This window comes from Muscardinus avellanarius (genome assembly GCF_963383645.1).
Source record: "Muscardinus avellanarius genome assembly, chromosome: 6".
Lineage (NCBI taxonomy): Eukaryota > Metazoa > Chordata > Mammalia > Rodentia > Gliridae > Muscardinus > Muscardinus avellanarius.
Window position 1 is genome coordinate 42800403 of NC_137791.1, and position 17685 is coordinate 42818087.

Here is a 17685-nt window from a genome sequence, read left to right on the forward strand (position 1 = left end):
TTGGCGGTACTGGGGGTAGAACCCAGAGGCTTTCTACCTCCGAGCTATACTCCCAGACCTATTTTATATTTTATTTGGAAACAGGGTCTCACTAAGTTGCTGAGAGCCTCACTAAGTAGCTGAGGCTGGCTTCGAACCTGTGCGATTCTCCTGTCTCAGCCTCCCAAGCGCAGGGATTACAAGCGTGCGCCACCACGCCTGGCTTCATTTAAGTTTAAAACAAAAACTATACCTGGATTAAAACTGTGGAGAACTTAAACATCACAAATGACAACAAAAAGAAATGCTAAGAATGACTCTACTATAATAACAATTATTAACATTTTGGTATACTGACTGTTAGTCTTATTTTAAAGTTAACTCAATACTGTATAATCATTTTATCTTTTTTTTCCCCCCAGTACTAGGAATTGAACTCAGAGGCAATGTACCCAAAGCTACACCTTCGGCCTGATTTATTTTTCATTATTTGGAAACAGGGTCTCACTAGGTTTCTGAGAGCCTTTCTACATTGCTAAGGCCGATTTTCAACCAGTGATCTTCCTGTATTATGCATTAACTAATACTGCAAGGCCAAGGATTAAAGTGTGTACCATTTAAATGATTAAAATGATTAAGTTTATCTTTTTTATAAAAATAAAAGGGTAAGCCGGGCATGGTGGCACATGCTTGTAATCCCAGAATTTGGGAGGCTGAGACAGGAGGATAGTGGTTCGCGGACAGCCTCAGCTAGGTTGCAGATGGCCTCACTAAATAGCTGAGGCTGTCTGCGAACCACGATCCTCCTGTCTCAGCCTCCCAAATTCTGTGATAGAAAATAGGACTGGGGGGTATAGCTCGGAGGTAGAAGGCCCCTGGGTTCCATCCCTAGTACTGCAAAAATAAATAAATTAATAAAATAAAATAAATAAAATGGTACTCTTCACCAGGAACTAGACTCTGATAAAAGATTTTTTGAAAAGCATTTGAGTTAATGAATTTATTTTTAAAACATTTCTTCAGGAAAAACATCCTTCTACTGACTGTATTGGTTCTTTTTTTTTATTTTTGTTTTTTGTGTTTTTCTTTTTTTGGGGTGGAACTGGGGTTCCTGGAAACCCTTCTACCTCTGGGCTACACTCCCAGACCCATTTTTATACTTTATTTGGAAACAGCGTCTCTTAAGCCAGCGAGGCTGGCTTTGAACCTGCGCGATCCTCCTGTCTCTGCCTCCCAAGCGCAGGGATTACAAGCGTGCGCCACCACACCCGGCTTATAACTCCTTAAGTTTGAAGGCGGGTGAAAGGGGGATCAGGTAGTTTTGAGATTGTTAGTGATAGGAAATAGGAAATTAAAAAAAAAAACCACAGTATAAGAATAGCTTATAAAAGTTATTTTATTGCCGGGCACGGTGTCGTACGCTTGTAATCCCCGCGCTTGGGAGGCGGAGACAGGAGGATCGCTCAGCTTCGAAGCCAGCCGCGCTGGCTTAAGAGACCCTGTTTCCAAATAAAAAAGTATAAAATTAGGTCTGGGAGTGTAGCCCGGAGGTAGAAGGGTTTCCAGGAACCCCAGTACCACCACAGAAAAAAAAAGTTATTTTATTTTTTCCTTTAACCCTACACTCGCATGTAATAAATAAACTTATTTCCAGGTACGGTTAAAAAATGATGCCTCCAAAACTACGCCCAAGTGGCTAATCTAGTTTCCCAGCAGAGGCAGCCAGAGCCAGAGGAGGGTAGAAAGTCACAACTTATGTTCAGGGGCTACTTAGAAGAAACAAAAGCCTAAGCATGACAATAGAAACATGAAACATATTAAAGGAGTTTTATGTTAAAAAGACGGGAAAGGAAGAAGGAAAAAAAGGAAATTATGCACTATTAAATTTTTTTTAGAAAGATGGAAAAGATAAGAGTAACCAAATCAAAGTAATTTCCTCAGGCCTTCTAGAAAAACATATTCATAGTTGTCATATAAAAATTAACAAAACTAGCCAGGCATGGTAGAGCATGCCTGTAATCCGGCATTCGGGAGGCGGACACTAGAGGATTGTGGTTGTCAGATAGCCTCAGTAACTATGCGAGGCCCTTTACAACTGTGAGACCCTGTTTCAAAAATAATAAAAAATAGGGCTGAGGGTGTAGTTTGGAGGTAGAATGCCCCTGAGTTCTGTCCCAGACTGAAAAATAAAAAAAAAGTTAAAAATAGTACAGGGGGTGTAGCTTGGAGGTAGAATGCCCCTGGGATCCATCCCCAGTAATGGGAAAAAAAGAGGAAAAAAAAAAAGCCTAACAAAAATTAAGGCTCAGAAATGCCAGGACAATGTCCCTTTCCTCTATTAAAAATACAATAGGCTCCAGGTGTGGTGGCTCATGCTTGCAATCCTAATACTTGGGAGGCTGAGACAGGAAGAGCACAGGTTTGAGGCCAGCCACAGCTACTTAGCGAAGCCCTTGGCAACCTAGTGAGACCCTATTTCAAAATAAAGAATAAAGCCGGGCGTGGTGGCGCACATCCAAGTACTTGGGAGGCTGAGACAGGAGGATCGCACAGGTTCGAAGCCAGCCTCAGCCACTTAGTGAGGCTCTCAGCAACTTAGTGAGACCCTGTTTCCAAACAAAGTATAAAATAGGTTTGGGAGTATAGCCCGGAGGTGGAAAGCCCCTAGGTCCTATCCCCAGTACCACAATAAATGAAGGAAGAAAGGAAGGGAGGAAGAAAAGAAAGAAAGAAAAAAGAAATTGAGCTGGGGGTGAAGCTCAGATGTAGAATGCCCCTAGGTTCATTCCTAGTTCTGAAAAGAAAAAACAACAACAACAAAATACAATAGGCTACTTATGTGTAATATATGTTCATGTCTGAAAGCAATTGACAGTCGATAGTTAAAACAGAACATGATGCAAGTACAGGTCAAGTTACCTGGGTAGCTGCCTCCTTCCAGGGCATCGTAGCTGTTGGGCACTGGAGAAGCACTGCTCGTGGTAGAAGAGCTGTCAACTCCTAAAGGAAAACCAAAACACCTGGCTAAGATTAAAATGAAAGTGTTCTTAGAGCAGCCTTGTTTTTGAAAAAGATGTGTTTTCTAAGCTAGAAAATTTCTGATTAGTAAAAAAGTAAAATTATAGCTGGGCATAGTGGCGCACGTTTGTAATCCCAGAATTCGGGAGGCAGAGACCGGAAGATGGTGGTTTGAGGATAGCCTCAGCTACTTAGTGAGGCCCTTGGCAACTCAGTGAGACCCTGTTTCAAAAAATGAAAAGAATAAAAAATAGGACCGGGGTGTAGCTCGGAGGTTGAATGCCTCTGGGTTCCATCCCCAGTACTGCAAAATAAATAAATAAATAAATAAAATAAAATAAAATAAAAATAAAAATAAATAAAATTAAATTATTTATGTTAAAAAAATTTTAAGCCAGGCTTGGTAACGCACACTTGTAATCCCAGCGCTTGGGAGGCTGAGACAGATGGATCACACAGGTTCGAAGCCAGCCTCAGCTACTCAGTGAGGCTCTCAGCAACTTAGTGAGACTGTGTTTCCAAATAAAGTATAAAAAAACCAGGTCTGGAAGTATAGTCCAGAGGTAGAAAAGCCTCTGGGACCCACCCCCAGTACTACCACAAAAAACAAAACAACAAAAAAAAATTAAAAACACATATGGATTTGTTAATAAGAATAGGCAATAAGAAGCCAAGTGTGGTGGTGCACACTTATAATCCCAGTATTTAGGAGGCTAAGACAGGAGGAGTGCAGGTTCAAGGCCAACCTCAGCTACTTAGTGAGGCCCTCCACAACTTAAGTCTCAGTTTCAAAATACAGAATAAAAAAATAGGGCTGTAGCTCAGAGGTAAAATGCCCCTGGGTTCAATCCCCAGTTCTACAAAGAGAAAAAAAGAAAAAAAGCAGTAAGAATGGGGAGAATATGAAGCTGATGAGTGGAATAAAATTCAGTCAAACACATGTAACGTAGAGATGTCAAGCTATTCAAAGCAGTCAAACACACAAATATAAAATTTACATGGATACATGTGATAATACAGTCACACCTAAAAGATGACTACCAACTCTCAAGCCATTAAGTACATTGTATTAGAATTAGGATAGCTTAAGATAATTCGATTTTAATAACTTTTGTAACATAGCAGAGCTGTCTGAAACATTCATGAATGAGAAGTCTATGGCTTGAGCTGCTTCCTAGCATATTACTAAGCTTTCCTATGCCTTGGTTTATGCAAAACTGAGATTAATAACTGCCATATTTAGTGAGGTAATATAAGTGAAAGGCACTCTAATAACTATGTTAGACTATAATAATTTTTATTGTTTGTCTTCATTGTAAACTTGCAAGATCAGGAGAAAAGTTGAATGGCAATTTATTTATTTTTTGGCATAGGGGATTCAATCAGGGGCGTCCTGCCTCTGAGCTACACCCCCAGACCTTTTTATTTTTTAATGAAACAGGGTTTCTTTAAGTTCCTGGAGGTCTCACTAAGTTGCTGAGGCTGGTCTTGAACCTGTGATCCTCCTGTCTAAGCCTATCAAGTACAGGGATTACAAACATGCGCCATCATGCTCAGCTTGGAGTGGCAATTTGTTGCTGTTGCTTTTTAAAGAAAAAATAATATTTATTTGCAATATAAACAAAGTCCCATTGCTGGTTCAGGATATATGTGTGTGTGTGTGTGTGTGTGGTCACAAATTTTCCTTCATAAGATCATAAAGCAAAACTAAAAATATGGAATGCTTCACGAATTTGCGTGACATCCTTGCACAGGGGCCATGCTAATCTTCTCTGTATCGTTCCAATTTTAGTATATGTGCTGCCGAAGCAATAACTGGAGTGGAAATTCGTAATAAAATCAGATGATCAATCACATGGATAGTAGGTCACATAATATATTTCTTTAATTCATTCACTCAACAAATACTTTACTGGGAACCTAAAATTAACACAGGTAGGTATGCTAGAGTATATACTGATGTTTGAAACAGAAATTGCATACGCCCTATATCTCATATCACAAATCTTGTGTTTGAAACAGACCCTGGTACCAATTTTGTGGTATGCAGGTTATCTAGCTCTTCACACTAATATTATGACTGGAACCTAAGCTACATTTCAAATTGACTTGAACTACAACATAAAAAGAATCATCATGCATAATTATCTTTTATTGAATAACTTTGGATAACAATGAGCATGAGGTATAACAACTAAGGGTATAAATAGCTAAAGTTACTTGTGTAAAAGCATTTTATTCTCAGGAAACAATATGATTTGAAAGCATAAGGCTTCAGATACGTAAGATTCCACCATTTACTTACTATACAATTCTGGGTAACTTAGAATCATTAGTGCTATCATCTGCAAAATAAGAATGTGTTTTGGTACTAGGGATTGAACCCAGGGCATTCTACTTCCGAATTACACCCCCAGCCATTTTTAGATTTTTTTAACTATTTTGAAAAAGGTCTCATTAAGTTGCTGAGGCTGGCTTCAAACCTGTGATCCTTCTGTCTCAGCTTCCCAAGTACTGGGATTACAAGCATGCTGGTAACCATGGTTTTTAGCCAACAATGCCTGGCTAAAAATAATTTTCAAAATTGTTTTGTATTTAGTGTTCTTTTGAAGCTTAAATGAAATAGTGGATATGAAGCTACTAAAACAAAGTTGAATGTAATGGTGCCCACCTATAATGCCAGTACTAAGGGAAGCTGAGACAGGAGGATGGCAGGTTCGAGGAGGGCCTCAGCAATGTAGTGATGAGAAACTTAGCAAGACTCTGTTTCAAAGTAAAAAATAAAAAGGGCTGGGGTGTGTAGCCTAGAGATAGAATGCCCCTGTGTTCAATCTCCAGCACAACAAAAAATAAGTATGTAAATTAGTTAAATAAAACTAAAGCAAGAATACTGATATATGAGGTCAAAAGTCTTAGAGTGCCAGGCATGGTAGCATACACCTGTAATCCAGCTACTGAGAAGGCTGAGGCAAGAGAACTGCAAACTCAAGGCCAGTCTAGGTAACCCAGTAAAACCCTGACTCAAAATAAAAAAGTAAAATGAGCCGGGCATGGTGGCGCACGCTTGTAATCCCCGCGCTTGGGAGGCGGAGACAGGATCGCGCAGGTTCGAAGCCAGCCGCGCGCTGGCTTAGGAGACCCTGTTTCCAAAATGAAAATGTAAAAATAGGTCTGGGAGTGTAGCCCCGAGGTAGAAGGGCTTCCAGGAACCCCAGTACCACCAAAAAAAAAAAAAAAAGTAAAATGAGCTAGAGATGTCATTCAGTGGTAGAGAGCCCCTGAGTTTAATCCTCGGTACTGACAAAAGAAGAAAAAAGTCTTGCAGTAATAGCATTAAAAATAATACATCAAAACCCAAGTGGTCATGAACAGACCAATGAATTAAACAAAATGTGGTATGTCTATACAATGGGATATTGTCCAGTTATGAAAAGAATTTAAATTCTGATGCATAGTACAATGTAAATAAACCTCCAAATCATGCTAAGTGAAAGAAGCCAGATCCAAAGGCCACACACTGTGTGATTCCATCTATGTGAGCATAGGTGAGCATACTCAGCATAGGTGAATCCACAGAATTGCAGAATAGACTGGTGACTGTCAGAGCTGAGGGGAAGGAAAATGCTGAATGGGTACAGGGTGTTTTTTAGGGGTGATAAAATGTTTAGTTCTACCTAGTTCAATCTAGTTTAGTACATTCCAAAGTTAGATGAAACTAGGAATGGTAGCACAGCATTGTAGATGTACTAAATGCCACTGATTTATATACTGTATTTATTTTTGTGGTACTGGGGATTGAACGCAGGGGCAGTGTACCTCTGAGCTATAACCCCCAGTCCTATTTTATTTTTCATTCTAAAATAAAACCTCACTTAGTTGCTGAGGGTCTCAGCAAATTCCTGAGGCTGGCCACAGGTTGATCCTCCTGTCTCAATCTCCAAAGTACTTGGATTACTAGAGTGTACTACCACGCCAGCTCATCCTTTAAAATGATTAATTTTGTCATGTAAAATTTTATCTTAACAAAGCTAAACAATAATGAGATATATCAATGGGGAAGAATATTCTCTTTAGGAGATATGCTAAAACTAGGTATACACACACACACACACACACACACACACACACATACACACAGAATAATGAAGCTAGAGCCCTCCTATTTACCTTACACTGGAATTAACTAAAAATAAATTAGACAAATATAAGTACTAAAACTATGATAAAACTCTTAGAATATAGAAATCTTCATGGTCTTGGGTTAAGCAACAGATTCTTAAGTATGACATCAAAGAAAAAAGCAACAAAGTAAAAAAATAGATAAACAAAACTTTAATTTTTCATTTTTTTGTTTTTGTTCTAAAAGCTAACAAGAAGGCAAAAAGACAACCCATAGGAAAGAAGAAAATATTTGCAATTACAAATGTAGTCTGGGTTTGGTATCTAGAATATATAAAAAACTGTACAACTCAACAATAAAAAGACAACCAAATTTAAGAAAAGGCAAAGGTATTTCTCCAAAGATAAACAAAAGGACAATAAGCAGATGAAGAGATGGTCAACATCAGTAGCCACAAGAAAAACAAAAGCTGCAACAATAATTGCCTACACTTCCTATGCACCAGCACAGTTATCACTGAAACGACGTAAGAAGCCAGGTTTGCCTAGGATGCAGAGGAACTGGAACCCCATGCAACTGAAAAATGGTATGGCCACTTCAAAAAAGAGCGCAGCAATTTCTCAAAAAGTTAAATAATAAAGTCACCGTGTGACTTGGAAATTGCACTCAAGAGAAAGGAGACATAAACCTACACAGAACTTGTTGACAAAACGTTCATAGTAGCAATATTCATGATATTCCAAAAAAGGAAATAACCAGATGTCCACCAGTTGATGCATGAAACAATAAAAGATGATATATGTACATTATAGAATACTTTTTCAGCCAGAAAAAGGAACGCAGTACTGATACATGCCACAACATTAAATATTATGCTAAGTAAAAGAAGCCAATCACAAAAGAGCAAATAGGAACTACTTAAGTGAAATGTGCCAAACAGACAATCTAGAGCCGGAAAGTAGTAGTGCCTGGAGTGAAGTGCTTACACAGGGAGGGGAGAACAGGAAATGACCGCTAAAACAATGGGGTTTCTATTTTCAGGATTACACAAGCAGTGATGGTTGACAACTTTGAGAATACAATAAAAACTGCTGAACAGTATAATTTCAACTGGTAAATTTTATGGTATGTGAATTATATCTCAATAAGACAGTTATATAAAAATACTATGAAGCTGGGCATGGTGGCACATGCCTATAATACCAGTACTTGGGAAGCTGAAATAGAAGGACTGCAGATCCAAGCCCAGCACTTAAGGAGACCCTGTTTCTAAATAAGAAATAAATAGAGCTGGGAGTTGTAGTTTAGAGGTAGAACCCTCCTGGATTCATTCACCAATATCACAAAAATAAGTGTATAATAAAAATATTCTTGACAAAAAGTCCAAAGATAAAAGGTTTCTTGCATAATATATATAAAACTATTTCAAAGGTCCTAATCTACCTATTTATGCTTCTTTCATGTCAAATCAGATGTGAATATTAAATACATTGCCCATTTTAATAATGCTATACTTATAAACTTTTTAAATAATTAACTTTATAGAAATAGTTATTCTATTTTACTTTTATAGTTATTATTTTATATAATTCTATTTTATAGAAATAGTCATTTATTGAATAATTTTAAATCAGTTAGTTTACTTTAAAATTCACTTTCCTAAGAGAATTTCCAAATATTTAATGCAAAGGTCTATTCTGGACCTGTCAAAATATCAAAACAATATTAAGTTATAAAACCAGATAAACCACTAGGCCAGATGAAGAGTCAAGCTGTGCTGATTACTTAGATTAATGGATTCTAGAGTCATGCCATCACTGCCAATGCCAACCTGGACTGTACTTACACACTGCACTTTATGAAGCTTACATGTTAACATTCTAAACATGCTTCAAAATACTTTTGCCAGTTCCTTATCATCCCAGAGAATAAGGTCTAAACGCCTTGACACTGTCATAAAAAGGAACTTCAAACTTTGGCTTACACTCGTCTTTCAACTGCACCTCTCATATATTCTTGCACCATTCTCCCTTTTACCTAACAGCACATCGTACCAAACTTCTAGCTCTTGCCCAGTACACCACAGGACGTGGACTGCGTGGCGCACAGTGGTCCGTAGCATACATTTCCTTTCTCCACATGGCCCATTCCTGCCCATCTCTTCAAATTCCAAATCCTCTGTAAAACCTTTCCCATATGCCTGTGGAAAATCATTTCCTCTCCTCTATAAGGGTGTGTGTGTGTGTGTGTGTGTGTGTGTGTGTGTGTGTGTGTGTGTGTGTGTGTTACTGGGAATAGAAACCAAGGGCATTCTTTCTCTGAGCTACACCTCCAGCCCTATTTTTTATTCTTTATTTTTGAAACAGGGTCTCACCAAGTTGCAGAGGGCCTCACTAAGTAGCTGGGGCTGGCTGTGACCTGCGATCCTCCTGTCTCAGCCTCCCAAGTGCTGGTATTACAAGTGTGTGTCACCACGCCCAGTCTTGTAAGGGCATTTTTTTCAATCCTGAATTACTGTATTTTCATAATTATACTGTAATCACCTCTGGTCTATGTTTTCCTATGATATTTTAATTATTTAGAAGATTTCAATTTTTTTTTTTTGGATTTTGGAATACCTATATAAACATAATGAGAGCCATATCTTGGGGAGGGAATCAAAGTCTAAACACAAAATTCACTTATATTTCACATACACTTAATACACTATGCTTGAAAGTAATTTTATACAGTATTTCTAGTGGGCTTAGGTTTGACTGTGGCCAGTCACAAGATAAAGGTAGAGTTTTCTGTTTGCAGTGGCATACTGATATTCAAAATTTGGATTTTGGAGCATTTTAGGTGTTCAGATTAGGGAAGCTCTCAATTTGTACTGCTCTGGACAATTGTACACGCTGGTTTGGGATGAATGAATCACTGATGACTATCCCATTACTAAACCGTAGGTAGCTCCAGGTTCTTCAGTCACTTTACACCTCTGCGGCAAAAGTGCTGATATCAAATGGGAACAAATGAATGTAGCACTTGGAAAGAATTTTCCCCTTATTCTTTTTTTTTTTTTTTTTTGGTGGTACTGGGGTTCCTGGAAGCCCTTCTACCTCTGGGCTACACTCCCAGACCTATATTTTTAAAAATATTTTTGAAACAGGGTCTCTTATGCCAGCGCGGCTGGCTTCAAACCTGCGTGATCCTCCTGTCTCTGCCTCCGAAGCATGGGGATTACAAGCGTGCGCCACCACGCCCGGCGTTCCCCTTATTCTTTTACAGGCACTATGTCACAGCCTGAATGAAGAAAAAGAAAAAATAGGAGAACTAAAACCTGAGGAAGCAAGGAAGAGAACAGATCAAAAGAATAGCTCAGCCGGGCGTGGTGGCGCACGCTTGTAATCCCCTCGCTTGGGAGGCTGAGACAGGAGGATCGCGCAGGTTCGAAGCCAGCCGCGCGCGCTGGCTTAGGAGACCCTGTTTCCAAATAAAAATGTAAAAATAGATCTGGGAGTGTAGCCCAGAAGTAGAAGGGCTTCCAGGAACCCCAGTACCACCAAAAAAAAAAAAAAAAAAAAAAGAATAGCTCAGGATACTTCAAGTTTAGCTGGACATGATGGCGCACACTTATAATCCCAGTGGTTTAGACAGGGGGATTGCAGGTTCTCAGCCAGGCTCAGCTATTTAGTGAGGCCCTCGGCAACTTAGTGGGACCCTGTTTCAAAATAAACAAAAATAGGGCTGGGAAGCTAGGTGTAGTGGTGCACATTTGTAATCCCCAGCTGAGACAGGAGGATCATGGTTCACGGACAGCTTCAGCTACTTAGTGAAGCCCTTTGCAACTTAATGAGACCCTGTTTCAAAAAAATAAATAAATAAAAAAAAAATAAGGCTGCGAATGTAGCTCAGAGGTAGAATGCACCTGGATTCAATCCCCAGTACCACAAAAACAAACAAACAAACTTGAAGTTGGGGAATCATAAGGAAGCATTTAAGCCTAAGCTTGCCTTATTGACTGATTGATTGATTGATTGTACGGAGGGTGGAACCCAGAGGCTTTTCTACCTCCGGGCTATACTCGCAGACCTATTTTATACTTTATTTGGAAACAGGGTCTCACTAAGTTGCTGAGAGCCTCACTAAGTAGCTGAGGCTGGGTCTTTGAACCTGTGTGTGCGATCCTCCTGTCTCAGCCTCCCAAGTGCTGGGATTACAAGTGTGCGCCACCTCGCCCGGTAAGCCTAAGCTTTAAATAAACAAAAACTGCGTGTTAACAAAGGCGAATATGTTTACCAGTATTACTCAGCTCTAACCAAACAATTTGAGGTTTATTTCATTACTCGCATAAAACATGGAAAAAGTGTAAAGAAATCCCATGTCACTACATGACACTTAGGAGAAAAAAAAGGTCACTTAGTATCTGAGTTTCCTCATTAGTAACAGCAGGCTTTATAACATTCATTCCATAGGATTAACTATTTAAAGAGATACAGCAAATATATATTAAACACATGCTAGAAAGAAACAGAAAATGTTCTTTTTCTCTTTTCTTTCTCCTATCCGAAATAGTTCTATGCTTTGATTGATGGGGCAAGGACCCTCTGGATCGCATGAGCTAATTTTCTCTACTCAGATATCAGCCAAGCTGTGCACATATCGCAATTAGATCTTGGTTTCTAAAATACCTTTCTCCACTGAAGGAACCAGGACCCCTTAGAGGGATGGCTCATTCCAGGGCTGCAATGGGGTGAGTACCAGATGAATTTGGAACCTCTTGTTGCAGCCCTTGAGCACATAATAAGTGCTCAAAGAGTTATAGGGACATTTAAAAAAGACATGAGGGCTCTCTGAAGGAGTTGTCACTAGCCAAAGTTATGACAACTCATATCAATAACTTCTTTTTGTGTGTGTGTCTGGTACTGGGTATCGAACCTAGGGGCATTCTATCTCAAAGCTACACCCCAAGCCCTATTTTATTCTTTATTTTGAAACAGGTTCTCACCAAGTTGCAGAGGGCCTCCATAAGTAGCTGAGGCTGGCTGTGAACCTGTGATCCTCCTGTCTCAGCCTCCCACGTACTGAGATGAGAAGTGTGTGCCATCATGCCTGGATTAATAACTCCTCTTATAAAACTCTAACTCCTCAATACAAAAGAACTGTGTATTAGAAAATCATTAGTTGCCAGGCGTGGTGGCACATGCTTGTAATCCCAGCATTCGGGAGGCTGAGACTAGAGGACGTGGTTCGCGGCCAGCCTCAGCTACTTAGTGAGCCACTCCACAACATAGTGAGACCCTGATTCAAAAATAGAGCAGGGGGTGTAGCTCAGAGTCGAATGCCTCTGGGTTCCATCTCCCCAGACCCTCAAAAAAAAGAAAAAGAAAAGAAAATCATTAATTAATACCAAAACTAATGCATGACAGTAATAAAGAACTGGACATATACACTATCCTCAAAGAATCTCTCCACAAATTACTAATTTTAAGAGGGGAAATACTAACTTTATCCTGAAGAAACCTGGAAATATTACCTAAACTGAAAGGTCAAAGTTAATCTCATAAAATGGGAACAAATACTATCACATGCTTCAGATAGGATTACACAGTAATGAGAACATTGCTGTATAAGTTCTGCCAAAAATGCCTGATCTGAATCTAATCATGAAGGAACAATAAATGGCCTGTATTCTTATATGTGAAGGCAAAGAAAGCAAGGCTGAAGAACTGTTCTAGATTGAAGGAGTCTAAAAAGCTATGACAACTACATTCAATGCATGATCCTGGACAGGATGCTGGCTATGAAAAGAGCTGTAAATTATCAAACTGCTGGGACAACAGCTGAGATTTTATTATGGACTATATAACAAATATTATTGTATGAATAGTCAATTTTCTCATAACCATACTGTAGTTATATAGGACGCTGTCCTTATAACTAGGAAATATATAACGAAACATTCGGGGAGTAAAGTCCACAGTGTGCACAACTTACTTTCAAATAAAGAAATAAGGCAGGTGTGGTGGCACACTCTTGTAATCCCAGCACTTGGGAGGCTGAGACAGGAGGATCACACAGGTTCTAAGCCAGCTTCTGCTACTTAGTGAGGCTCTCAGCAACTTAGTGAGACTTTGTTTTCAAATAAAATATAAAATAGGTCTGGGAGTATAGCCCGGAGGTAGAAAACCCCAGTGTTTCATTCCCAGAAGCACAAAAGAAAAAAAAAAAAAAATATATATATATGAATAAAATATATAAAAGATAATTATAAGGCAAATGAAGCAAAAATAGTTTATCTAAGGTAAAATGTATATGGAACTTTCTTTTATTTTCATTGCAACTTATAAGTTTAAAGTTATACTAAAATAAAAATTATTTTAAAAGATGAATATTTTTTCTTTTTCTTTTTTTTTTTTACAATACTAGGAATAGAACCCAGGGGCATTCTACCTCCAAGCTATACCTCCAGCCCTATCTTTATTTTGAAACAGGGTCTTACTAAATTGCTGAGGACCTCACTAAGTAGCTGAGGCTGGCCACGAATCCATGATCCTCCTGTCTCAGTCTACCAAATACTGAGATTACAAGAGTGTGCTACCACACCCGGCTGAGTATTTTCAAAATATACATAAAACAGAAACTTTGGTTTAACAGATTATAAAGCAAATCCTGTCATCAATAATAAAAATAATAGAAGGTAACCAGGCATAGTGGAGCAAGTCTATAACTCTAGTACTTGGGAGGCTGAAACAGCAGGGTTTAAGGCCTATACATGGTAACTTAGACCACAGCCTCAGCTACTCCTTAGTGAGACCCTTTGCAACTTAGTGAGACCCTTTTTCAAAATAAAGAATAAAAAATAAGGTTGGGGTGTAGCTTAGAGGTAGAATGCCCCTAAGTTTCATCCCCAGTACCACAAAAAATATAAATTTTTAAAATTAAAAAAAATAATCATAGTCACACTAGTAACTTGAAAAATCACTGCTTATTGGTTCAGTCTTAAACTGCTAAAATCAATGGAGGAATCCAAGTGCTAAATTTTCAATAATGTTACACTTATCAGGACAGGAAAAGATATTTAAACAGATTGCAACATATAGCCATATATACAACTTCTTCAGTAAACATGATGTGAACTATTTCATAAGCGGGAAAACAAATACACATTCTAGATTTCCTAAACAGATGACCAGAAGGGCCAAAAGGACCCAAAAGAACGCTGTCTATTTCTCTATCACTATCATAAAACCCACATGGCTCATTTTGATTAAAGTAGCATGCGAAGCAGCAAACATAATTCCTAAAAGGGTGCTATAACAATCAGCAGCCAAGAGCCTCAGTCAGGACTCATTCCTTTGCACATCACGTGGACGAAAATGCATTTGTGAGAGAAGAAAGCACTCTACCATCACGGATGACGTATTCTAATTCTGTTACTTAAAACATGGCAAAGACGTACGAGGTAAGAAAAATAAAACAAATAGCTCATTTCAAGTGACCCTCCTTCTATAACCCAAACCAAGTAAGTTCATCATGCTAAATCTTCAGAGAGACTTTTTTAAAAGACTAAGACCATAGAAATAAAATTTCAGTAGCAAAAGATCAAAAACTGGTGTAAAGCTAGAGCAGACCTGCTTCCTCATCCTCCTCCTCCTCTTCCTCATCATCGGAAGTTGATGACAAGGGAGTTGGTGCGGAGCTAGCTTGATTATTAACATATTCACCATACTGCATGCCTGTAAAGTGGAAAGCACAAACACAAGAGTCAAACCAACAGGTAAGACGAGAAATACAATTTTGACATTGCATTCAAGTGAGAAAGAATTCTGACATTCCAAAGTCCATCCCAGCGTGCATATTAATATCAGCAAATTTATTCTCAAAACTGGAACAGTTAGAAAATCTCTGCAAAGCAGTTTAGTAAAAGCAGCTTTAATATAGACTGACAAGTATGGTAAAAGTACCATGTCATACACTGATAATATTTAGGAAATTGCAATGTTATTTTCTTTCTGAGCTCTATACACATTTACCTTCTTTGACCTCGGGGCCTTTGTGGGATATTTCCTTTGGGACTATGTGTACTCTTGGTGGGCAGCGATCATTTCTACTGAATAGAATTTGTATAGCATACAAAACACATTGAGATACTTGATACTTCCTTTTGTTGATGCCACCTTCATGGTAACACAGTCTCCATTAATGAAAAAGAATGACAGAGAACTGTATTCAGCATAGTTCTCTACTCACAGTAAATTAAGAAAAACAAAACAAAGCCTTAACTGTGGCCTTACAAGCACTGTAATTACAGAAAAGTAGGTTTCTTGCAATGAGATGGCCAGTCAAATCAGTGCCATCCTATTGCCTGGATGTGGGTCTGAAGTAGGTAAGAATGATCCTCTGTGTGAGCTACACCAACAGAAGGCAGACTCTGGACAAGGCACGTAACTGGTACTGGTAACTGAGTATTTCCCCTTAAAAAAGTTAACTGGCATTTTTATCAAGTAATCTGGTAAAATCAAGAAGTAGAAAGTTAACATCCATAAAATTTTTAAGAAGGAAAATAAAATTAATCAACTAAAAATGGAAACACTTTATGAATTTGAGCTTAGAAAACAGCAAAGGTTAAACCATAGACGAGTGAGGCTTTGATCTTCCCGGTATGACAAAAACAGTCATGGAAAATCTGCTAGCTGTGCTGAAATATTTTTAGTAGAGATAAAATAGCAGTTATCACAAATTCATCTGAGAAAGTAAAACTCAGTGTAAAACAAGGTCACACATCATAAGAAACAAATCTGATACCTTCCAAATTCAGAGTGGCATGTTCCTCTAAAAAAGCCTAGTTAAAATGAAAATTTGACTAATATTAGACCTTTGGTTAAATATATGAAGAAGTTAATGATTACAATAGATCAAAAGGTTTTATAGAAAAATTCTTCAGTTTAAGAACTTAAAAAAATAAAGTATTTTCTCAAATACTATTAACACTGCACTCCAAAAGAAATACATATGTGTATGCATATAATATGATACAAGGGAAAGAAGAAACAAGAAATACTGTTTATTGTACTGAGATAAAGGGGCTAATAAACTGGATAAAACTCTGAAGGGAAGCCCTCTTTTTAGGACTGTATGAATATGGGTGGTTTTTTACTCTAATCAAAGGTGTCAAAGTACGGGACAAAGTTTATACATGTATTATAAAAATAACTACTTTGTCCTCTCAAGATCACTGAGTAAAAACAAATTTATTCCAACTACTATTAGAAAAATATCCAGTGCCTGATTAGGAGCAATTGAGATGGCTATACAGTGAAAAAAGAATATTCAGCAAGTTCTTAATGCACAGAAGTGAACCTAAGAAGAAGACAGAGGAAGCGTAGTATCATTTCATAGTATATCGTGGTTGTCAATGTACTGCAGAGTCATACACAAACCCAAATCTTCCTTTTCTGAAAAAATGTACAATGCTTTTTGAAAGGTGTTAGGGATTAAAGTGTTAAGATTTAATCCTTTCTTCAAATATGATTCTCAAAATGTTCATAATTAACTTATCATTGATTATTCAAGTAAATTCTATTAAAAGTTTGGGAATATTACCGGGACAAGAATAAGACACTTTAGTTTATCCACAGAGGAATAGTAAAAGCTCCATAATAATAATAATTTCATATTTAAGTGCCTTGCTGTAGGCTGAGTGCAGCGTATACAGATCACAACAAATGTGGAGTTACAGACATAAAGTGGTGGACAGATCTACTCTAGAATATATCAATGATTATGAGGGCTTCCTCGTGCTAATCCCTCTGTAAGAGCCAGAACCTATGCATGAGATACAGGCCAAATGTACAAGGTGACCAAGCATGGCATCCTCTCCTGGAGTTGATCCTACAACCCACAGCAGAAATGTACATGGAGTACCAAAGCACCATCGCCACCACCACAGGGGGAGTAAAGCTATATTCTAATTAATTGTCTTATCCACGTCTTCCAAAGTATAAATCTAGTCAACCAAGAGGCAAGAAACACTTCATAAAATCTAACATGATGAAGAATTGTTATAAACAAGCCCTAGTAATTTAACAAGGGCACCATCCTTCTCCTTGAAAAAAAAAATTACAAATATCATAGTTCCAATTACTGGGGCTGGGAGTGTAGCTCAGTGGTAAAGCACTTGCTTAGCATGCATGCCAACTTGGATCCATCTCCAGCAAGGGGTGAGGTGTGTGATACTTAAAAGGACATTCAGATTAAACTCCTGCTATTAAAGCACCTTGAGGCAAAACCCTCTAGGAGAACACATCCGTTGGGACTGCTTAATAAAAACTATCTTCACTTTCCTAGATACTGCTATCCTGGGAATAAATAAAGTCTGGCCTTAAGAGAACAAATTCCTTGTGGAAGTTAGTTTCTTCAAAAATTTAAGTGTTCAGACTTTTGAGCAACAGTCATCTTTGCTAAGCTGGCCTTCAAGCTAGGTACACATACCACAAGATTTCTGAAGCGTTTCCACAAAAGAATGGCTTTAAGGGAATCAATCTTCAGACACCAATTTCTGTAGGCACTCTGTTTACTCAATCTTA

At 38.3% G+C, this 17685-nt stretch overlaps 1 protein-coding gene across 6 annotated transcripts in view; it reads right to left on the minus strand.

Annotated features, from left to right (window-relative positions):
* Nucleotides 1–17685, minus strand: part of SEC24B (SEC24 homolog B, COPII coat complex component) — a gene marked incomplete at both ends in the record, with an annotated part of 92237 nt that overhangs the window by 42012 nt on the left and 32540 nt on the right. For 4 of the 6 annotated variants that reach the window (XM_080697307.1, XM_080697306.1, XM_080697305.1 and 1 more), the window contains 2 exons: nucleotides 2899–2979; nucleotides 14731–14835. In XM_080697307.1, coding sequence (XP_080553433.1) covers nucleotides 2899–2979; nucleotides 14731–14835 — 186 coding nt within the window. The remainder of the gene's footprint in view (nucleotides 1–2898; nucleotides 2980–14730; nucleotides 14836–17685) is intronic. The other 2 variants (XM_080697309.1, XM_080697308.1) reach the window with 1 other exon arrangement.